Here is a 24677-nt window from a genome sequence, read left to right on the forward strand (position 1 = left end):
TTAAGGATCAGTAATTACAGAAAAGATTGGAATAGTCAGTTATTTTAAGAGCTGTGAACTTTGTGGGTGATTTTAATGTGCTTTGAATTGGCAGAGTCATTCTTTTAGGTGCCCAGTGTAATATTCTTATTACTTTCAAGTGGTAGGAAAAAGTCTATGTGAGCTTTGTTTTGTGTGCTGTTTGTAAAGTGTGCCATAGCAACAGACATGTTTTATTCTGTTCTCCTTAGTTATAACATAAAGCATTTAGAACTATTTATTAGGTTATTGCTCCTGTGGGTTCCATATCAAATCCCAATAATTGTGAGGTTGCAAACTTTTCCACTCCAGGCTTCTACTATGAGTTGTCAGATTATGCTGTGATCAGTGCTTTTAATCCACACATTCACAAAAGATAAAAAAATACCTTACTGTAATTGAAATCTTATAGATTTGGTCAGGTACTTGTCTTGTCCTGATTGACAGCCGAAGTTGTACAGCAGAGTCGTCAAAATGGATGCGAGATTATGTAAATAATTAAGGGCTTTGACAAACATTTTATTCATAGGTTAGGTGGCAAAATGTACAGCAAGGAAATAGTTAAAAAGCCTGATATTTAGGCAGCCAGAACTGGCTTTTTATTTAACACCCCAATAAGATGGAGGGGACGTTCACTGTTCTAGGCTCATTGTTTCTTTGCACTGGTTGCAGACTCAGCAAGACAAATGTGCATTAGTTTATATTGTCAAGGCTATCTTTGCAAGCAGATGGGCTGGAAATCTAATTAAAAAACCAAAAGCTTTGATTCTGGCAAAAAATAGCAAAATCTGTGGGACAACCCTAAATCCTCTGAATTAAATGGATGTTCTATGTCAATGCAGTTCTATTGTCTCACCTTATAAATAAAATATGAAGGGCTCTACTTTCACATAGACTCATAAACGTGCTCATTTATGAGTTTAATAAAGCATGTGTATTCAGTGCAATTAGATAAGCATATGTATAAAGTAATAAATGCCCCCTATATAAAATCAGCACATGTGTAATGGAGAATATAGCCCAGCATGGACAAATCAGCACATGCTTAGATTATTAAGTGCTCTCTCTGAAGCTTCTGTGAATTAACCATGAAGCAGCCGTGACTATTTTCAGCTTATAATTCTTGTGCAATTATTTACCTTATCCGTGCCTGAAAATATCATAAATATTATTCAGTGGGATAATTCATTTTTCTTGGTAAAGAAAAAATATTGGAAAAGCTGAGGTAGAGGTGAGCTACAGCATAGAAACACTAGCAAGTGGCAATTAACCCCATTTAGGACCCTGTGTCCAAGATTGCAGTGCTGTAGCTAGATATTAAAAAGGAATAAGCAGTGAAGTGGTAATTGTAAGGAAGCTTCCTGCAATTCTTTGTCTTTTCTTGGTGTCTTAGAATTACACCAGGTAGGCTTTTCTCATAGTGGGTGTTGTGTCCCTCATGAGCATCAGCTACAGACTTTGGAGAAGCTGTGAAAAGTTTAGTGTTCTTAACACTTGTTGCCCTGAGGCTGTGACAATGGCAGGGCATCTTGCAACAGAAACCTGCTACATTAGGCCCATTCTTACATACTATGTTATATTGCATTGGCTTAACGTAGAGATAAGGAAACCATTAGGCTGGTGACAGAAAAGTGGCATCTTTGATGCATCTCTTCCAGACCAAGTGAGCCAGTCGATATGAGGACAAATATCTGCAGGTGCAGTGCTCCATGAATCTACTCTATGATTTTTGTTTTTGTGGGCTGACTGATATCTACAGTAAAGAGTAAAAACTAGTAGACTCCCATCATTCCTAACCTGGCATACATTAATTTGTCAATATAATTTTCAAGTCTGGAAGCAGGAAAGGGATAAGCAGTTTTTGACCTGAGTGGGATGATGTACATTTACATGTGGCACTTGTTGATGGATTTGCCTGTGGAGTTTTATTCTGCTTTTGACAGAGAAGCAATATAGCTAATAGCGGGAAAGGGGCAGGCAGCTAAAATGGAGCAATTACTTTTCAGAGCATTTATCTAAACCTGCTTTAGTTGATGAAATGGTTGTTCAGGCTTTTTCCATTTAGGGATGACTGATGGAAGAAGTATTGATGGAGAACAGAAATGATTAGAGGTTATGGTGGAAATTCAGGATAATAAAGAGCATTTTCATACAAGACTGCATGGAGCAGCCTTAAAACTGTGCTGCTGTGATGCCAACATGGGAGTTTCCATCAGGGTGAGAAAGTGCCTTATTAAAACGAACTGTAGAATTTTGGGGAGAGCACACAGCCATCTATGGCACACAACATCTTCCAGTGAGGCCTGTTAAATGAAAAAAAAGACCTCATATGCTCTTTGGAAGATGGCAGACTGTTAGCTCAGAAATTCACATGAGGCCTGTAAGACACATTGCCAAGACACACTGCTAATTTTTGGTCTCGTTATTCAGATGCTGGATTCTTCTGCACTTTCCAGAAGATTTTTGGATGCAGCTTTCTCATTCTGGGGGCCAACAGTGTCTTTTGGGTGTCCTACTCCTTTTGAAATACTGAGCTATCAACTTGTTTGTGCTCAGTTAGCATAGCTTTGATCTATTTATGTTGCCACTCAAGTAATAAGTGATACCTCATGTCAAGTAGCTTCATTAGCAAGGCTTAGTCCTTCTTGCTAAGAGACTTGGAAAAAATCAGACCTGAGCTAGATGGTTTCAAAGAGGGCTGTAAATAACACATCAGTATTCACTGTCTCTTGAGAGCTCTGCAAAATTGACTTTTTCTTCTCTGTGTCATCATAGTGGTTATTGGAAAGAATGTGAAAAGTCTGCCGTGTAGAGGAGTGCACACATTTTGATTTTACAAGCATAGCTTTTCACATAGGTTGATCCTGCAGCCTCAGAGCAAACCCTTCTGCATGTAATACCCCTTGCATCCAGTCCTCACCCAGTCTGGCACAGCAGGAAGTATGTATCTGATAAGTGAACTATTTTGGTATAAATCACTGTGACTACAAAGAATTGCTTTGTTTGTATGCGGGTGGAGCTCAAAAGAAATGAGTGCCATTAGATTTATTGGTCATGGTAACTCCCCATTGTGCAACCTGAGGAAAATGGAGACGTCAGCTTTTAACCATACGTTTCCAAACAGAACTGAAATTCTCACATACTGTACTAGCAAAACAGACTCATTGCAGGAACTGCAGAGTTTGTGGGTTCTAGTATTCAACCTTTCTTCCTAAGGGATGCACCTGAATTCAGCATATGCCCTTAAATAAAACAAGTACGTGGACTCTGGCCAAAATCCTGTGACCCTCAAATGGTGGCTGTATCACTAATGCTAGGCAACACGTGGGCTGAACTCTGCACTCCGCAAATAGGTAGAAGCTAGGTACTTACTGTGGAAGAATCTGTCTGCTCTTTGGGAGTGCAGGTTTTAAAAGAGAAAACAAAACAAAAAATCCCCAAACATCAGAAATTTCTCAACAAAAAATACCTCCACAATATTTGATTGACAAAGATACTTTGTTTTGAGGAAATTCCCCTTTATTTCTATTTAAGGTCTTTTTGGAAGCTGTGGAACAACGTGAAAAATAAAGATGTTTCACCTGAAGAGCTTCAGAGTATAAAACCCCGTCACAGGTTTTAAGCACACTTTCATGCAAACATACGACCTTAATGAAGCATCTTATTTTGGATCAAAGTGTATTGCCTCACCTCACCCTCATTCCTTACTTCAGACACAGCTCTTCACTACATGGATGTACATTGCTCTCTTGTAGTGCCAGGAGCAGCATATGAAGTCTGATGAGTGCTTTACTGCAAGAAATGTCAATACTACTTAGAGACAGTGATTTTAGTATCTTTGAAGAGCATTTTTTCCTATACTCGTCTGTAAGCTCAATTGAGTCCTGGATCAAGTATGTTATTCCCAGAGTGCTTATACCTGCTGACTTCAGTGCAGAACTTGGCACCATGTCTGTCTATGGACATATATTGGATTTCACCAGGTGCTGCTGTCTGTTGCCTAAATCTACATTAGTCATTCTTTGAACAAAATACACATGAATCAAACATGCTTGCAGGCTTATTTGTACTAAAAGAGATCTTTCCGCTGTGGGTAGCTCTGCCTTCCACGTGTTTCAATGAAATGTGTGTATTTACAATCTGGATACTTTCCATTTTGGGGTAACAATGTTTTACTATGGTGACGAATTTCTGGAGCTGCTGCTGTTCTCACTTAACTCACTTCTTAAGTAACTGATGTCTTGAAATGATAAAGCAGAAACTTAGGTCAAAGAGCCCTGAGCAGCCATTACCCAGTTTGAGTATACTTTACCTTATATAAAAATCTGGCAGTGATGTAGGATGAATGTTATGGTGACTGCACATGAAGTGGACTTTATGGTCTCCTTACCTCAACTATGAAAGTACTTAAAATACAGGCATAAAGTTGGTGGGGTTTTTGTTTGTTTGTTTTTGGTTTTTTTTATTTGTTTTCTTATTAAGTCTGACAAGTTTGGCTGTGCTAAGCACAACTACATACTTATTTCTCACCTGAAATCCAATGAATTTGAATATACAAATATATTCTTCAGTAGATCTGTCTGTTCACTCAAACCTTTTCAAGAACAGTGTGTTTATATTTCAACACAACACTTTTTCCAGCACATAACATATCATTTCCATTTAGTAAATCATTTTTCTTTTTGTTTCTTCTAACTCATCCCGAATATAAGACTTTAAAGGCTCAAGAGAGAGCTGAGTGGTACTTGCTGTCTGAATGTCTCTTTGTTGTAGTAACAAATCTTTAAATGTAGCCCAACATCAACAAAAACAAAGCCTTGATTAATTTCATATTTATCTCATCAGCTGTTTCATGGAAGGCCTGCCAAATATCGACCCAAATGTAGTAGATATGCAACAACAAAAGGGGAAGCGGGTAAAAATGGGTTTGTATGCAGGCATCATTTACCAGCAGAAAGTTAATAGGAATGTGAAAGATCGTAATATTCATCCTCCAGCTTTGGCTTTCATAGCTGCAATCATGCATTCTTGGACACAGCTGTGTTTTGTATCTTTGCTATTTGAATAAAGACAGAAAACTTCTCAAATAATGTTTATTTGCTCAATTAAATAAGAAGATGAATGCCTGCAGAGATCTGGTCCAGTCTGTGATGACAGAGATCTACATTTTTGATTCCTGCCTGGATAGGAGACAACACAGGGTGACCCTCCTGAATCCTGACAGATTCTCTTGGCAGAGGATCTGCACCTCTTGTAGAGACTCTGGGTCTTGATGGTGGTGGTTAAATATTGGGAAAAGATTTTCTTACATCAAGGTGTGTCTGAGTGCTTCCCAGCTCACAGCATTATACAGAAGAATCATTCTGACTTCAGAACTGTTCTCCTAGAAGGAAAATTCAAAAGCATGAGCTACTTGCTTGAGAATAGCAGAAGCACCCTTTCTGGCACCAGTAAGCTTCAGCCAAAATATTTTTCTTCTGCTTTTTTATTCCCTCCTGTTGACAAGTGGCCAAAACTAGGGGTTGAATGTGGACATTGTGCAGTCCAGGCATCTGCATTTTAGTGCCATTTGCAGTCACATCTTATGTCCCCTAAGAGCAATGGCTGGAAACCGGAGATAGGAGCTTTGTCTCTGACCAGACCTCACTGGCTCCAAGTCTCTTTACAAGATGTCACTGAAATTTCTCTGTGTTGCTGCTTTACATCCAGCTCCAGCCAGTTGGAGACTGCCTTGGGTTTCTTTCTTTCTCTTTTTAAAAAAGAGAATGAGTATTTCCTTTTTGATGCTGCAAGAGAAGAAACAAACTTAGGTCGAAGTAAGAAACAAAGGATTAATTGGAAATGGGGGCTGGATTAATGTTTCTCTTATAGTTACAAAAAGAAAAGCATTGTGAAACCAAGGAAGAAAACATAAAAGGAAAAATTGAGGCTGAAGCCTGTCTACATACAGAATTTTAGGTAGCTGAACTTCTCTGGGGGGAGCTTTCCTGGAATTGCTATTCCAGATTAATGGTGCTCTCAGGATATGCCTTTCCCTGCTGGTGGTTGATGCACCAGCGTGTAAGAGGATGTGAGGATCGACAGGGGTCTGTGGGCAGGTGGTCTGCTCCAGCACCTCAAACAGCCATAGACACTGGGGAGTGCAGGACAGCACTGGTGGCAGTGTGAGTGTTCAGGAAGTAATTGGAATGATAATTGGAATGCTATTTGGAATGATGAGCATGGCTCAGTTTTTTTGAGAAGTATTTAATATCCAATATTTAAAAAAAAAAAAAAGAAAAAAAAGAAAAAGCAAGTTCAAGAGTACTTGATATATAAGTCTATAAGAAAGGACTGTCTTGTCCTCCAAATGCACTGGAAAGCATATTAACAAAGCAGATAACAATTTTTGTTGACAAGATGATCTTCAGGCTCAACTCGGTAGTGAAGAACCAAACAATTACAGCCAGTAAGTGACACTGATAATAAACGTCCTCAGCCAGCTTCATTTTCAAGCTGTGTAAACAAACCTCAGACAAGATGGATAAACAATTGCAGTAGATAAAACATGTTAACGCTTTAGTTACTGAAGTGAGCCTTGGCATACGGAAACTGGCCAGGAGAGTTTGTTTGGTCTCAATATGAGATGAGGTCTCGGGGAGGCTGTCACCTACTAATTTTTCTCTTCCTCTCCCTTTTCCACCCTCAGCTAGTGAATCAATTGACTGACTACATGCACATTTGTCAATGGAATGGCGATCTAAAAAAATAATTAAGCTCCTGCAGATTTTGTACTTATAAATTGATGCACCTCGAGCTACTTGTAATGCTGAGAGCGTCTCCTGACAAGGTTACACTGACCCTCCTTGAAGGAGATCTCTCTCTCGCTGCTAACAAATCATATTCTGAACGAGATGCCATATATATGTCAGATCAGTGGTTTCAGTGGCCCAACAGGCGTGCTAAATGTGTTGCTTTTTCATTAACTCATGACTGCAAAATGGGAATGGAGATACTGTGTTATTTCAGCTCATCAAGTGCTGAAGCTTCTAAATGCCAGAAGCTTTGGCCAAATTGTAAGCATGAAAAATACATATAATCAATGATAGTTTATTTCAAAGATTAATCAGAAAGCATGAAGTGCTCAATATTGTTTGGTACCCAGCAAGCCAGCCCTTGCCAAAGAAAACACAATTTAGAATGTGCCTGAATTAAAGAGGAAATTTGAGAAAATAGCCTTGTGAAAGCGGCCTAGGAACCAAAATAGAGGCGTTTATTTTGACAAAATTATCACATCTGCTTTTGAGTTTTGGACTTATTCTTTTAAAAAATAATTATAATTAAATAAAAGCAACCAACAAATGTATCGTTAAGTATTGTTATTAGAAATATTCAGTAAACTTGGAAGGTAGACTCAGTCTTTGTTTCAAAGCAATGCAGCCACTGAAATGACTCATCACCTATCAGATATTTTGTGCTCACTGCTGCAAATCAAGTCCAGATGAGTACCAGCCAAAAGGCTGATGGATTGTCCACATACCTTGATCTGAGCGTTTTCTCCAGTTTCTGGTCAAATATCAATACTGGAAAAAATTAAGCACTGCAATCAACATTAATTGCCATTCTGACGTGATTGCTTGTGCATAATAGATATGTGGATTGCTGCAGCCTCCTGAGAGTCGGGGATAAGATGTGCCTTGCTCGGACAGTGCAAAGGAAGTTTGATTGCTGCTGATGCTTTTCCCGATCAATTGCTAAACTGGGGAGGGTTTGAGTTGTTGCTTTTAAACAATAAATTTAATAAGCATGGCTAGACTATTCAAAAGGAACATAGGGTCATTTCCTCTGCATCTTGAAGTAACTGATGAAAAATGACTGACTGTCAAAGATGACAAATGTTCACAGATTACCCTGACTCTCCAGAATTTATAGGTGTTTTGTTGTCTACAAATGAGGCTTGTTTTAGAGCCCTGTCAATGGCTGTCAGTATTGGGATACCACGACTTAAATACTGTCATTTTCAATGTGCTGGCTTTTTTCAAAGTACAAGATATCCCCACATTTCTGTAAGCCTTTCATATCCACATTCAGTTGTGCTTTTACAAATTGTTTTTGAATATTTCATGGAATTATTTGGATTTGCACGTACAGTTTCTCAAAACATTTTTTCTTAAATTAATGCTAAGCAGCTGAAGTCTGTGTAGGTACCTGGAAAAATACTCCTTAGAAAAACACAGCATGGTAGATGATTTCTGCTGTAAAGAGCTTACTATCTAAATAAATACTTAAACACTTATCTCCTTCTTCTTTGTTTGGCTACTGGATCTCTGTGTCAAATGTTTGAAGAAAAATCAGTCATTCAGCATAACAAGGTTCGGTGAGTTGGCAGAAATTGCTGAAGACCCCATAAAGCTCTACAAGAAAAAAACACAGAACCCCTATTCAGGTCCTTTCTGATTTGGTTCTTTGTCTCTGCTGTAGTTCCAAAGGGCAAGAGGCAGTGGCAACACCAACAAAGCTTCTTTGACAGCATTTTTTGGCATTAGTTATGGCAGGATCAGATGTCTGACCTTTCAGCACTAGGTAAAAGAAGAATAAAAAGATCTGTATTCCTAACAGCGTTTGGAGGTGCCTGTTCTGCCTTGCATTTCTTTGCACAGAGTGTTGTATGCGGCATGCCCTGAGTGTACCAATAAGGAGGAGGACCAAGCTCGCTGGCTTTGCTTGCTCCTGGCACTGAATGGAGGCTGTAGAATTTAGGGACTTCCCTTAAGGTGGCAAAAAACCCTTTGCTGTGGGGCAGCCAGTGCAGAAACGTTTTTCCATCTCAGTGAGCTCAACAAGGGCTTTTATTTTTAAGTTATAGATGTTAATCCAGTGTGCCTCCTGTGAAAATCATTCCATCTTTGACTTAGAGAGCTTTACAGAGTTGTTTTAGTGAGATCTGGATCTTACCAACAGAAAATGTTCAAGGATTCAGAGGGGTAGAACATAATGAAAATATGTGTGTGTGCACTGAGAGTCTTCAAATGGAGGCTAAACAGAGTATTATGATTCTGCATTATAAGCATGCTTAATAATATCTATCTCCAGCATATTTTGGATTCTCTCTAATGATACATATCATCTTACATCTGCCTTTATGAAGCTATTTGTAATAAGGGACAGTTTGCAGAAAGGCCAAGTGTGCTGTATTCACGTGCTAAAGAGAATCTCTTGTTCAGTATCTCCTGTTACATTCATTACACAAAATAGATTCATGTTCTGCCATGTTTCTTTTCTTTGTTTTATATCGTACTTTCTTCTTTATACAATTCTTTTCTTTCAACATCTTGTTATGGCTGTGACCTTTATTCCATCTTTAAATTATATATATAACATCAGCAATTACGCCATGCTGTCACTTTTAGTGCTTTGGCAATGACTTTTAGTCATTAACATCCCAGTAATATTAGCGGGGGTTGAGAGTTCACGTTTTTAGCAATTGCCCAGGGCACACAGGTGACACCTTGGCTCTCTGAGTTCAGTGCCGTGCATAGCAGGTGTATTGGCTGGGCAGTCAGAGGAGTCATAAACTTGTCAGTTCTAATCTAATGCTTAGATGCTGCAGATGGAGGATGACGCTTTTGAGCCATATCCCTTTTTTCTGAGAAGCAGTACTGAGAAGCAGTGTCCCTGGAAAAGCTATTCAGAAAGCTGCCCAGATTTGTAGGAGTCAACATGCTCTTTCATCTTTTCTCCTCTCTTGTGAATAAAAAGGGAAGGCATGTGGAAAGCTGGTGCCATGGTGCTCTTGTTCCTTACACATTGCTAAGGATGAGGCTAGACAGCCATCTTTAATGTCGGATAAGTGAGGAGCACAGGCTGGTGGAAAATTAAGGCAGCGGACTTAAAAAGCCCAGCAACATTTGGAAGATCAATCAGGAGGGAAAAGGGCCTCAATTTTAACAGTGCACATAGTGATTCACACGGACATTCCTTTCAGGGATTGATTGCCAGGCACTTTTCTGGAAATTGCACATTTTTAAAAAGCCCATAGTGAGGCCTCTAAAAATGAAAGCACCCAAATGTGTGAGTGGCCAGCAATGCTAAGGCACAGCATCCTGCTTACTGGCTTTGACTGTGAATTGAATTCAACAGGTTGAAAGCAGAATCTGTTGTACACATGTATGTTCGGGTACTATATAGACAGATTTCATTCTGGTTTGGATTGCATGAAACTACAGGTGATTTTAGTGAAAATCTGAATTGCCTGTTCTTAGGAGGTAAGTAAGTAAAATGTAAAGTATACACTTCATATAGATTAGATTACGGCAAAACTTTTAGAGTTCATATAACCTCAATGCTGTACTGTTCTGCCTTTTATTTTGAAGTATATCATCCCTTGCTTTGCTCTGCAGCACTGAATGATAGTAAGAAGAGTTAAACCTCAGCGTGACTGCCCTCAGTATTAATACAATATTAATTATTTTGACATGCTTTTATTCCTACAGCGAAGATGTCTGTAAGCGAGGATTCACTGTTATTATTGATATGCGGGGATCAAAATGGGATTTGATCAAGCCTCTCCTAAAGACCCTTCAAGAAGCCTTTCCTGCTGAGATTCATGTTGCCCTGATTATAAAACCTGATAATTTCTGGCAGAAGCAGAAGACAAACTTCGGCAGTTCCAAGTTCATCTTTGAGGTGAGAGCCGCATGAGGGATGCATGGCAAAACATTATTCCTGATAAAAATGTTCTGCAGAGAAAAGATCTCTCAGGCCCTTGAGAGGGAAAATGATAACTGAGGACAGAATCCCAAAGGCATGCCCTAGCACCAGGTTGCCTTCTTAGCACTCTTGTGGAGTGGGGTAATGTTCACCGCGCTTGTTCCACTTTACTAATGTTCACATGCACTGGTCACATTGGTGAGGGTTTTTCTGTGAGTTTTATTTTCAGTGGTGTTGCATTCAGCCTTTCCTGTGTTTATTTTAGGAAAAACAAACAAAACAAACACAAAAAAACAAAAAAAAAACAAAAAAACCACTCCAAACAAACAAACACCAAATAAATCAAAATACTAAAGACAAAGTTCTCTACTTGGTAATGTATGGATATGAGTTTTTTAGCTGACTTCTGTGCAACTTCAGTTAATAGCACTTTTAATAAAAGACACCGAGATTAAATTTGTCTATATATTGTCACCACTTTAATTTAATTGAGATTTACAATTCAGGGCTAACAAAAACAATTCTTGCTAATGATAAGTTGCCTCAGGCAGGCTATCTGATAGGTAACGAATATACAACACTGCATAATTAAAGAGGTTTTTACTCACTTTGCCACTGATGAAGACAAACCAGCTAAATTCTCTTAGTGCTTTTTAGCATTCTGGGAACTTCAGCTTCCTGCCCAAAGAAAAGCAAAGCTTAGGCATGTGAAGTGCTCATATATCAATCATGCCCAGCCATTAGTCATGTTGGTTTTTTATTTTGCTGATAAACAAGTGTATATTTGGCTCTCTTACTCAGACCCTGAATGTGCAGCTCTGAAGCTCAGTCCTGTAGATCCACTGCAATACAGCCTCCACTATCCACGAGCTTCTATTATAAAGGGTCCCTGTGGTTGCTGTTGCTTATCGGTAGGCCCTGGGGCAGCTCTTGCTCTCTGCATAAGAACTGTGAATATTAAATAAGAATCACAGGTTGATATGACTCACATTTATTTGATTTATGTGGGGCAGCACACATGCACCCTTTTTTCATGATCCTGGTGCTTTCCCACAGCTCTGATCAAACGTGAGGTACTCAGCAGGAGGAGAGTGCAATGGAAGGCAATGGAAGTCTGTGTTGAATCACCCCATCTACAATACATATATTGTAGCCAACTTCTGCTTTTGAGCTTAATGGAAGCATTATGCCTATGCCAGGACAGAGTGTGGCCCTTGGAAGAGGCTAATGATCTGGACATTGTGTTGTGAACCTCTGGTAGAATGATTCTGCGTTACAGTCTGGAGAGAGAAATGTGCCCTGCAGTTCAACAGACCCAGAAAAATAAGAAAAAAGGACGAGGTTTGGTTCACTTATTCCAGAACATCCTGCCATTTTGAGGAATGGGTCGGGTAGCTTAGTTAGCATTAATCCAGAGGTGCTTTCAAGATTCTTTTATTTCTCCTGACAAAAGGGCTGTAACAGTGGGCAGTGCTTTTTAATTTAAGAAGAAAGATGGGTGACCCCTGAGTTACTTTTACTTTGCCTTATCACTTACCTGCCTAAATAAGGTTGTTTTCATGAGAATCACCTCGGGGAAACAAATCTTAGTGAAGAAATTTGCTACTGAAAAACCTTTCTGCTATATTGTCATGCCAAATTCTCAGCATGACAAGAGCAATGCTTGCATTAGCTTGAAGAACTGCAGGGGGAATGTCTAAGTACTGGCCACAGAAAGATATTTTTCTTGTCAGGCAGTTAAAATCTAAGCTTAATTCTTTTCATGGATTTAGTGTTTGGAGGTTTAGAATTTTGAGATCCCTCTGAAGCTGCGTGTTTACTTTTCCATGGTTTGGCTCTTCTCTCCTTACCAAACCAAAGAACATCGAAAACGCTTTTTAATACAGTCATTCTACTGAGCATATATTCAATGGAATTCCCATCTTAATATATTGCAGAATGCTTGATCATTTCACGTGGATAAAAATTGGAAGAAAATCCTGTTATTAACTTAAAACCAGTGGGAAGTCTGTTATTTTGGACATAGTTCAGGATAACGGACAGACGTTAAGTATTTTTCTTTACAGATGACATTTACAAGATTTCTGTGATTATCGGGTGCATCCACCTCTGAAGAGCACAAACTCTGACATTCCTTAGAGGCCTGATTTTGTGACAGTAGATGTGCAGCCATTGGTGAATGCTGCACTTCTTCAAGGGCTACCAACTTGGGTGTTAATTGACAGCACAGAAAATCTATAATAACATTCGAAACTCTATGCTTGTATTTCAGAAAAAAAGATATTAATTTGCCTAAAATAGATGGGAACAAACATCAGTTGTTCAGTCCTTAAACTGAAAGCTGTTTTCCGGGCACCCAATGCATTTCTTTATCTCTGATTACCGAGTCTAAATGAATTAAAACCGTCTCTCATTGATTGTGTATGATTCATGGATACATGAGCCATTCTTTCTATTAGCAATAAATTTTAATTGTTAATACTTCAGTGACATTTCACTTTTGCATTGATTTTGGCTTAATTGAATTAGAAATTACTAATGTGAAAGAGCTCTGCCTGTGGCAAAAGCAAACTGGAATGATCTGGAAGAGGAAAAAAAAAAAAGCCAGCATATTGTGTGTTTTGGCAGTTCACAATACCTGCTTTAGTTTAAGTGCCTAAAATGTTTTCTGCAGTACAGCCACTAGCCTGAATGCTAGTAAGCCACAGAACCCCTGTAATAACATTTACCTGTTTAATAAACAGTCACAGCCTCATACTCAACAGAGATGGTGAGAAGTCAGCAGTATTCAACTGGGTTAAAGTCATCTATGACAGAAATATTCTTGTGATATATTTTTGACAGACAGACTGGTTTAAAAGGACGGGCATCCCTCCAGTAAATGCCATGTCTTTGTATAAATAAAAACAATCAGCGTCATTAATAGAAATGCTTTCAGTCCATTAATTCTCCAAAGTTAAACACAGTTCTCAGCATCTTTTGCGTTGTTGTTGCAATTATGTATTGATGAGGAAAATAATCCTCCCATGCTATTTATGGATTGCACCATTATTTCTGGTCACAGTCACTAATTCAAATGCTGTCTCTTTCTCTTCCTTAGACAAGTATGGTGTCTGTTGAAGGCCTGGCAAAACTTGTAGATCCATCACAACTGACAGATGAGTTTGAAGGATCCTTGGATTACAACCACGATGAATGGATAGAGCTGCGTGTCTCCTTGGAAGAGTTTTTCAACAGTGCCATCCATTTATTGTCAAGGCTGGAGGACCTCCAGGAAATGTTGGCTAGGAAGGAGTTTCCAGTTGACGTTGAGGGCTCCAGGAGGCTGATTGATGAGCACACACAGCTTAAGAAAAAAGTGATTAAAGCTCCTGTGGAAGAACTGGACCGTGAGGGTCAGAGGTTATTACAGTGCATAAGGTGCAGTGATGGTTTTTCCGGTAGGAACTGCATTCCTGGTAGTGCGGATTTTCAAAGTCTTGTGCCAAAGATTACCAGCCTTTTAGACAAGCTGCATTCTACCCGGCAACACTTACATCAGATGTGGCATGTCCGCAAGTTGAAGCTAGACCAGTGCTTTCAACTCCGGCTTTTTGAGCAAGATGCTGAGAAGGTAGGAAATATTCATTCATTTTCTTCTTACTTTTACTTAAATCATCAGAACTGCACTGTGACCATTTGTTCTAAAATTAGCCACATGAGGTATTGATCACAGGTGTAAATCTCATGTTGCCAGCAGATGTACTTTGTATGACTCATAAACCAAATTGACTGAACTAATTGTTGGACGTAGCATGCATAAGGGTATCTATGAATAACCTGTCTATATCACTTCTGATGAAAACTAATCTGCTTTTCTGAGAATGTGTTTGTATTGGACATATAAACAGACCAAGAGAAAGCATTCTGAAATGATGATAGGGTTCAAAACTGGCTGTGGCTGTTTTGCATTAAATGGCACAGGAGGATGGCATTTCAGTTCATACCTCACACAGAATCAGTGGCCAAGATTCCTGTTCACCAGCACAAGACCTTACTGGAAAACTATTTAACATTAAATTATTCCACAGTGGTTTCAATGTGACTTCATTATTCTTAGACATTTGTAACGTGGTGTATCAGCCTGGAAAGCACATAGATTGTTGCAAAATGAAATACAGTACACAAAAGAACATAGAGCGGCAGAACCGCTGATGGGTATCATGGCTTTAGGAAGCTGTAGTTCAGCAAGTGTGCTGTATTGCTGCAGCTACCTCCCCATCCCCTCTTTCCTTAGAAGATACACATTTGGGAACCTATAGCAGATAGGGAAGTTCCCTACAAGCAAAACATAGAAATTTGTCACATTTGTTGGAAAGACTGGATGAGAAACAGAGCTCCCTAACAAGGTTTCATACACAACAACCCCTTCCAATTCCAGCAGTGCACAATAAAGCAGTCTCCTTACTACTGCTGCTCATCTGCTCTTTGCCACTGGAAGCATTTGCAGGTACCAATTTCAGTGAATTTATTTTAGAAAACTATGTCATGCTGGAATCTTGGCAGTCTTTCCTTCTTAACACAGAAGTACTTGGCATCTCATTAGGTGGTTTGGGAGAAGTCCTCACTTCACATTTGAAATTCTAGGCCACAGAACTAGTGTATTCTTAGTAGAAGGTACTGAGTTCTTGGATTCTTGTTTATCTAGTCTGTATTTCAATCACAAGCCCCAGTCTCTACATCTTCACTTAATGTATGAGCCTGTCATTCACTGTCGTGTCTGTCTGGGCCCAGGAGGGACAGCAAAAGAAATGCATTACGTAGAGTATGATCTATTTAATCCATTTATATTAATTGCAAATTAATATTATTTTTAAATGTCAGGGATAGGTACATTGTGGAAGCAAATACAATTCTCAGTAGCACAGAGAAAGGCACAGGACACTGGTTTTCAAAGCATCTAATAAATATCTCAAAGGGATTCTGTGGCTGAAAAGGCTCCATCATTGTGTAATCAATCCTCCTATTGGGAAAACCTTGAATTCCGATGAGTCTCTCTAAAATCAGAATTGCAGTAGTGCCACTCAAGAAAGCATAAGAGTAGTTTTTCTTCAAAATGCTATGATTTCTTTTTCCTCTCCTTTTTCCTTGCACATGACTTGCTGTAAGCAGATTGCTGACAACTCTACTGTCCTTCCCAGTGGTGGCTGCAGTTCAGTCAGCTTGGATTTTCAGTTTCTTTGGGATTTTTCAGATGACGAGTGCTTGCTAACAGAAGTTCTTGTTCTCCTAATGATGATTACTTGCTGATATTATTAACCTTCTCAGCTGAAAGCTCTCAGATAGAATCAGTTTTCATGAAGTTCTTGTTGCCCAGCATCACTTTGTATTGTTGATGTTTCTGAAATACATTTTCCTTTCTATCTCCCAAACAAAGATAAATGGTTCGTGTGATACAAGCCTGAGCAGTGTAACAGCTGGGTTCTTTGCATGTCTTACTGAGAGGTTTAGTGTAAGGTTTGGGCCAGTCAGCTGGTACGTGAGACTTCTGAGGTGAGGACAGAAGCAGTGAGAACATGATTCCTGCCTTCTTCCTACTGGCTGTCTCAAGCAGTTCGCAATTGACAAAACTGGCATTTTGGTCTTCTAGATACCTCTCATTTACCTACCTCTCATAACACACAGTCTTAATTTGTCCTTTCTTACTATCTCATTTTGTCTTTCCTCATCTACTTCTGCTGTTGCTTTATACTCTCAAATCAGTATTTTTAATCCTTCCAGTTTGTGAAATTCTCCGTAACATTCCTGTAAAGAAGGCTGCAGACCCTTTTACTTTACATTCTGCATAGGTAGACTGGTATGTAGGTAAAATGTTAATGTACTTGTTCTCCTTTAGCAGATCTCTTTGAAGCAGTCTGACCATCTGAGACTGGTAAATACATGTCTCATAAAAAGTTCAGAGCAAAATCCAGACTGAGAGCTGTCTCCACCATATAAATATCCACCACAGTCTGTCCGTATTGAATTTTAAAGTTCCCTGGTACCTCCATTTGCTCACTTGAACTCTACTGTTCAGTGTGGCTGCAGAGCCAGGATGGTCTTTGTCTCCTGGGGAGAGGCACAGCTCTCACCCTACAGCCTGGATATGTCATTTAGTGCTAATCAAATGACAACTCTAATACCCCATAAAAGCTCAAACTCCAACATAAAATTCTGAATATAAATAAGGTTTTAGGGCCTTTTAAAATATCCTGTATACTCGCTGGGTGTTATTTTAGGAAACCAGTCCTGATAAGGACTTTCTATTTTCCGGACACCTCTCATTTTAAAAATTTCAGCTGTCCTCATTGCCTGAAAAATTCTTAAAAATAAGATGGAAAAAAAAAGGGGGGGGGAGGAGGGAGCACAAGATGGAAAAACACACAGCATGTTCATGTAGGTTCCTTTATAAAACACTGTGTTCACAGCAAATCAGTTCACTTTTTTTCTCCATGGAGGTTCTCTGTAGGAACATTTATAAATGACACTCTGTGGTTGGATAAATGGATCATTCAAACTTATCATTACAGCTTACAGAAGTTCCATCAGTAAATAAAAGGAGGGGGGAGCAGTAGTCACACTCCAGGCTTCTCCCACTCAAACTAGTGGGAGAGAGAGAGACCTTTGGCATTTTCTTATCCTGTGCTGAGGCAGAAGGAATGGCAAAGCTGGGTTCCGCCACAAGCACAGGCAGCACAGAGATGGAATCACCAGCTGGAGGCTGGGAGCTCCCTGAAGCTCAAGCCAGCAGGCAGGTCAGCCATGGAGAGCTTTGGCAGAGTGGTGCGAGGAAGTTCTCATGCTGTGCGGTGCTGACTGCGAAGATCTGCTGATAAATAACACATTTCAGCTGCTAGTGCAGCTCCAACCCTCACTGCCCGACAAATTCATTCCTCACAAACTAGTACACGTACGTACATATATATGTACCTAATTTTGAAACTAGAGCTGAGCCTTCGCTGTGTTTTTACTGGGTAACAAGGAAAATATTTTAGCAATCAGTAATATGAATAAATGTAGTCCAGTCCAAACTGATTACTGTGTAAAACAAAAAACCACAATGAACGTAGATCCAACTATTGTAACTATCCGAGAAATGTTAATTAGCTGGTTGAAATTTGGACAGGGAGAAGAATTCAGGCAAGAGTCCACATGTTTTGTGCTTGAATAAATACCAAAAAAAGACAGAAAATTATCCCTACATTGTGGGCTTTCCAGCCCTTCTGGAAATCATTTGTAACTGGCACCCAAATTTACTTTTGTAGGAATTTCCCCATCATTTTGGGTTTGTTCCATATCAATTTTACTACCCCTGCACGTATGTGAATGAAAAGCAGTTATCATGATGTAATCAATGTTGTCCACATTAAATATGTACAACATTGTTGTCAGCTGGACTGAACCTAGGATCTCTATGGCAAACCTGTAACACTAGAGCAAAGAAAGAGCAGGCTGTTCTTTCTGACTGGGGTCAGCCTCTAATGAGGCCCAGAGAAGAACCTGTATGGTCATGTGTACCCCATCTCCTCCTTCCTGCCTTCCCATGGAATTCATAACACAAACTCCAAAAGAATGGCAATGGGGGTGGAAAATGCAATGAGTGAATTTCACTGGAAGCTTGTGGTGGGAGAAACATTTTGTTTGGATAGGGCCAGCTTTGTGGAAAGTCTAGTGGCAAACCACTGGCCACATCAAGTCTTCAGTGGGCAACAAAGCAGTGGGCTTGCACTCAAAACCTTCTGCCTCATCCATACTAAATCTTCCTTTGAAAAGCACAGCCCTGCCTATTGCACCACTGCTATTTTGCAGAATTTGTGACCAATCTGGGAGGACGGAAAGTTTTTAGTGAGTATCAGAGAGATTAGATTGTTATAAAATTGCTCACGTGCAGTGCTGCTTCAAGGCTTTCCCTCTGACTGGTCTGCTTAACTAAGGGAAGTAGTAAGAGCTGCTCTACCAGATTGTCTCTATTTGACTCAGTTTACGTGTAGTCAAATAAATAAAGGGCATTTGGTTCCTGAAGGAGGAATCACCGCTTAGCAGAACATTCATTTGCAATTAATCTGAAGCACTAGATAAAGTTCCTGGTTCCAAGTCAAACTTAACACCATACAGAACCTAGAAGACACAGAGAACCTCTAGCTCCATGGTGAAGTCAGTGAGGGAGACTATCCAATGAGTATCTGACCTGAGTATTTAAGCCATGCTAACACCATTACAGGACTATTGCATCTACTTTACATTTCTCAGAAAGAATAAAAGCTGAGTAAGCTGCTTGTTGTCTAAAAAGACACAGGATAATTTTGATGGAAAAACAGGATGCAAAATGTGGAAACTATCTATTGGGTTAAGCAAAGGAAGGTGGTAGTAAGAAACATGGATATTTTGTTCTTTGAGAGAAGCGTGTTTGTGATTGCATGTTACACATCCACCTTAACTGTTTTGTACATTACTTCCCTTTATACTGCTCTCTAAAATTATGATGCTGCATATTCTGTAATAAAATGCATTACAAATCTGATGATACGATCCTTCTAGCTAATAGGATGCAGTTTATTTTATTATAGCCCATTAAGCAGAGGAATTGTAACTGCTCCTTTAGTCAAGTGATGCTGTTGGGGGAAGTATTTCTAAGAAACGTGTCTTAGCTGACTTTATGAAAAAGCAGCATTAGAAAGATTAGAAAGATCAACAGTATTTTCACCTCCTTCCTCGTAGCCTTTCATCTCTTCTTTTCATCTTCAGCAATGTCTGCACACTCTGAACTGATCCATAAATGGATAGCAGAACTTTCCTATGTATACCATGTCACAATAACCCTTGCAGATTTGTGCAATGCAGAAAGGCACAGCACCTGGGACAGACTACTTGAACTGACATAAAATCCACTCAGTGAAGGATCATTTCACCTCTCATCTCACTGCTGGAAGCACTTGCTTTCTTTGATCTCTTCTACGTGTGTTATACACAATTAGCTCAAAGATTTTGTGTGAAATGGTGGTTTAGAAATTACTGGAAAGGAGATGTGTCCCGGGGAGTGAGAGTGGGATACCAGTGAGGAGAGTACTGAGAAGCTGTTGGAGGGAGCTGTCATGTGATATTCATGCAAAGTGAGTTCTGGGAGGTGGGTAATTAGGGCTGAGGTGAAGGCGAATTAGGAGGGGAAAAAATCAGAATCAGGATAATAACGAGAGCATGTCCTTAGCTTTTCACACCAAGGAGAAATATATATGCCCCTGTGCTGTTTCACTGGAAAAGGATTTGTTATTGAATGAACAGTATTTAACTGTTAACAGTAATAATCATGCTGGTATAATAAGCATGGATTAGCCATGGATTTTTATGTAGGATTTAGATTTCATTGAAGTTACATGAACACCGTGCTACAGAACTCAGCGTGCCCTGGATTTTCCATCTAAGTGCTTATACCATGGATATCACAACAGTGCAGTAAGAGAGCATCACAGTAAGGAGCTTTCCAGGAGATTTGGAACATGCGGGGTGTTGTTAGACCTGAGGTAAGCTCCCTAAGACTTCCTTAATAAAAGGACCCAATAAGCTTAGTGTCTTCTGCAGAACCACTTGACTGAGAGTCTGTGTGAGGCTGACTGGAGCATGCTACTTTCATTCTTAGCCCATCTTAAATGCCTGCACAGACAAAGGATGGTGGCTTGAGGTACAGATGCTGCCTCAGAGAGGCACAAACCTGGAGTCTGTGTTTGTAGAGATGCGTGTGTTTGCAGGGAGCCTTGTTAGAAGAGTGATCAAGCTAAACACAGATGAAATCCCTTATCTATAGCTCCGTAAAAAGAGTTCTCAGAGATCACAAGGGCTTGACTTGTTGTTGATACCCAGCCCTCTCAGCCCAAAGCAGTTCATCATGTGTAGCCACTCACTTTCAGGCTAGTTTTATTTGCATCCCCTGACCTGATAGCATTTTGAGGTCTTCTCATGGTGTCTGCTAAGGAATAAGAGGCCCGGTCATTTAAAGCACAGGCAGTCTTCCTTTGGCATTAATGGAAGACTCTCATGGACTCTCTGTAAGTTCTACTGATAGCTATACAGAAAGTGTGTGTTCTTAGAACCCCATTTGCAGGAGTTGCGTGCTTCCAAACTACTTTGGAATGTGTGTAGCCACCTTTTGTAGCTGCTGTCTCTGGCACCAGCCTTGCTGATATCTGTGTTGGCAGCTTTGCCACCCACTTAGAGAAGTGGGACCCTTCTTCCAGCTGTCTGTGCTGGTGCACTCTGCAGTATTCCAGTTATGTAAGTGCACATTTGCAACACTATGGGCACCCTGATTTGCCTGCACATGGAATACTCATGGAAGAAAAACAGATTTTGAACACGTTCTTTACACAATAGGTTTTATTTTTAAGCCTTAAAGGAAATGTACAGATTTCTGTATTTGTGGATCTGAAAAGGAGTAGTTGTCTGTATGAACATGCATTGCTTAATTGCAACATTTAGTAGAAAAATGCCCTTGCAGATGTAAAGCTATGGGAGCATTCCTACTGAGTACACATATATATGCACACATGCTTTGAATTGCTTTAATATAGTACCGGGAATGTGCTATTTCATTTATGATGTTTTATGTAAAACATTTCTAATGACATCAAGGACAAAGGACCAATGCAGGAAGCTGATATCAAAGGGAGAGCCTGTATATCTGTTCTTAAAATTCGGTGTTTCCCAAAATTAACCTATGCCAACTTTAATCACTTTTCTTCAATTGTATCACACATTTCAGAAAAAAAAGATTGTCTCCAGTAGCACCTAACAAGGAATGGTTGCACACAGTGTGTGTGTTGACAGTCCCGTGTGATGCTGTGAGCATAGATGTCGTGTGCCAAATGGATTTTGGAGTGGGATTGACACCTTCCACTTTAGCAGGCTCTGAGGGTGCAACTAAGCTGTATGTGATCTGCAGTCACCCTCACCAAGTCATGGACACGAAAGAATTGTTAGGGAACCGCGAGGAAATATCTATTCAGGATAAATCATTTTCAAAGACCTTCATCTATAAAAGAAAGATGAATCCTGTGTAGCCTGTATGTCTCCGTGCAGAAACATGCATGCTGGGACTTGCAATCCTTGCAGGCTATAGCTCTGAATTAAAGATGTATCTAGCAGACATCTGCTCTGTTTAATATGAAGTAGACTTTTGGCAGGTTGCTGATGCCATCCTCCATTTGTTGCCCCCAATCTAAAGCAACGAATTGCTGGAGTGGGAAGTAATCGTGGGGGGCTCTGTGGGAACTGTTCATTACTTTGACCACTGCTGGTCACGCTTAATAAGATCCTGTCCTTGATATCTGTAGGAAAGAACAGATTTTGCAAGATCAGGACATCATTATAGAAGTTTTTAACTTCCCTCAAAGTGCAAACAGAGCTCATTTGTGCTAATTGGATGGTAAAATCAAAATGTCTTCTTTATTAATGATGTTCCAAAGGAGCTTCCAGCTCTTTCACAGTGTTGAGTCTCAATCCTGCTATTTTCTTTACTATCAGGAAAAGACATAGGGGGTCTTCTTCTGTAAACCAACTGCACTATGAACATTTTTTTTTCTGCCCTTCTATCCACCAGTAGAAAGTCTGGGGACAAAACTAATAACAACAGGGTGAATTCACAAGTACGCACCAACTGCGTTGTGCGACTCCTACAACTGAAAGCAGCTACCAACCCATTTTTGCCATCTGGTTTGAGGAGGTTTTGAAAGGTTTGGGGTTGCCTTGCCTGCTGAGTGGAGCAGTAGAGGTAATTAGATAAATATTCATCAGCAATCTTCCCGGTGGAAGTTGTTCTAATGGTGAACATTGCAACCATCATTTCCGTCCTTATGGAGTAAGGGACATTACACCTTTTGGAGCCTGATGGGTATTTCTGCTTCTGCTGCAGTGAGTTTGTTGCTGGTTTGACAGATCAGAGGATACAACCTTCTTTTCCACAGCAGGATCAAGTTCAGCCTCCACAAGCAAAGAGCATAAGAATGTTCTGAAGGCATTTGTGGTGCTGATTTCTTAGATAAGGACAGCTGCCCATTGAGAGGGGCAAACATCTGAGAGAGACTGGTTACTGCTGAGCTGGATCAGCTTTGGAGCACAATGAAAGTACAAGGAATGCAAGGTTCAAAGCAAAAAATAGGGAATTAAAAACCACAGGTATTAACTGCCTTCTCTCCTGTCACACTGGAGTGCTGTCCTAAAGTGGGAGTGCTGATCTGATGTGTGAAATAGAGATTTCAGTGCTTTTCATCTTTTTGTGTTAATTCATCCTGCCCTGTGCAAAAAAAATCTGTGTTGTTTTTACTTACAAGCTGCCTTCACAGCACTTGGAAATGGACTCGATCTTTGTGATGAGAATATAAAAACAATAACAACTCATGGTCTTCAGTGCACAGCTAGGGATGAGGAAGGCCTGCGCACTTCCTTCGTGCTAAGTGCACCTTGTGACACAGATGTAGCAGTCTATAGCATTTACTATAGTGGTTCATCCAGCACGACTGTGACCTTTCAGAACAAGAGAGCAGAACATTAGCCATGTGATGGCGTAGTTCCTGCTTTGTTTCCTAACTGGCAGCAATCACCTCACCGTGCATCCGTGCCTCACTGTAAGGAAACAGCTCTGAAGCTGCTGCTGCTGGAACTGGAACATGGTGTGCTGTACTATTTGTAGTTTCCTGCTGCTGACATTGGATATGCAGTTGCTATTCCTCTTGCTTCCTCCATGAACATTAGAATGGATCCAAAAATAATTGGAGGCAGTATGTTCTGATAGAATTTTTTTTTCTTTCTTTTTTTTTTTTTTTCTTTTTTTTTTTTTTTCCCACAAATTTCCTCTTTAATTTCTGTTGCCAAATTTGATATAGAGCATTTTGAGGCTGTTTCAGCATCTCTGTCTTGGCACCACTGGGAGGCACAGGAATGCTCTCCTAATCACTATGGCAAGAGAAAGAGTTTTGGCATATGAGTAGAGACTTAAAACTCATTTTTAAGTACAAATGTAGTATATTATAACCAAGAAGTTTTTCTTTAACTAATAAAGGCAAGAAAACCCTAATGCTCTAAAAGGCAAGGAAGACTACGCATATAGAAAAAGAGAGGAAGCCAATGTATATAGGACAAAAAAAAAAGAAAGCAGCTTTTTTATTTACTGCTTTGAATCTGAAGAAAGTTGGTTGCTAAGAGTCTAGAAGTCAGGAAATAATGCAGTTACACCGTGCATGAGGTTAACAGACTACTGTGAAGCATCTTTTAGATGTTCATATGTGATTATAATTAAATGAATATCTTTCTGGCCTGGGTAAAATGCTTTAAATAGCCCATGCTTGGAAGAACTTGGGATCCTTGAAAGTATATTGTAGATTAGCCACCATATCTATTTGTAGGGAACATATGGTGGTGGGTGTGCAGCCAAGAGGCTGCATCCTCAGGAGTTGGTGATGACTGAAGAGGTGAAATCAGGACCGTGGTCTGTGGATAGTTTCCAGAATCATCAGTGTCATTTTAAACCAGGTTGCTCTGGATTTTCTTCTTGTAAACATATACATTATGGAAATGAATTCAGAAATGTTTTCTTGTATTGCAAGGTCACTCCCAGTGCTGGGTGCCTTCTTCTTACACAGCCACGGAAAAGATGTTGCAAGCAAAAGCAGTTTCAACTTGAGAAATTTCGCTTACTTTATTGGTCATCAATACGAATGTTTGATCTCAGTAATTGTGTCTAAAGGCCAAGGCAGAACACAGACAAACAGTCTCAGTTTCCCCTGTTTTAAGAATCATATCTGGTGGAAGATCTCACAGCCTCCTCTTCCCTGGGCCTTAGACACGGGCACTTCTGTAAAGGAAATGCCATGCTTCTGATGCAAAGTCTTAAACATCTGTCTGGCTGTTCTGATTGTAGTGGCAGCTATTTGGAGTTACAAGAATGTCACACGTGATGCAGGGAG

At 39.9% G+C, this 24677-nt stretch overlaps 1 protein-coding gene across 24 annotated transcripts in view; it reads left to right on the forward strand.

Annotated features, from left to right (window-relative positions):
• The window catches only part of KALRN (kalirin RhoGEF kinase), a 434749-nt gene that overhangs the window by 169283 nt on the left and 240789 nt on the right, over positions 1–24677 (forward strand). For all 24 annotated transcript variants that reach the window (XR_014947909.1, XR_014947910.1, XM_085552327.1 and 21 more), the window contains 2 exons: positions 10491–10683; positions 13808–14320. Coding sequence is in view for 22 of the 24 variants with exons in the window: in XM_085552327.1 (XP_085408453.1) it covers positions 10491–10683; positions 13808–14320 (706 nt within the window). In the remaining 2 variants the exon portion in view is untranslated. The remainder of the gene's footprint in view (positions 1–10490; positions 10684–13807; positions 14321–24677) is intronic.

Source organism: Coturnix japonica, chromosome 7 (assembly GCF_054131305.1).
Source record: "Coturnix japonica strain WE chromosome 7, WE-NBRP24, whole genome shotgun sequence".
Lineage (NCBI taxonomy): Eukaryota > Metazoa > Chordata > Aves > Galliformes > Phasianidae > Coturnix > Coturnix japonica.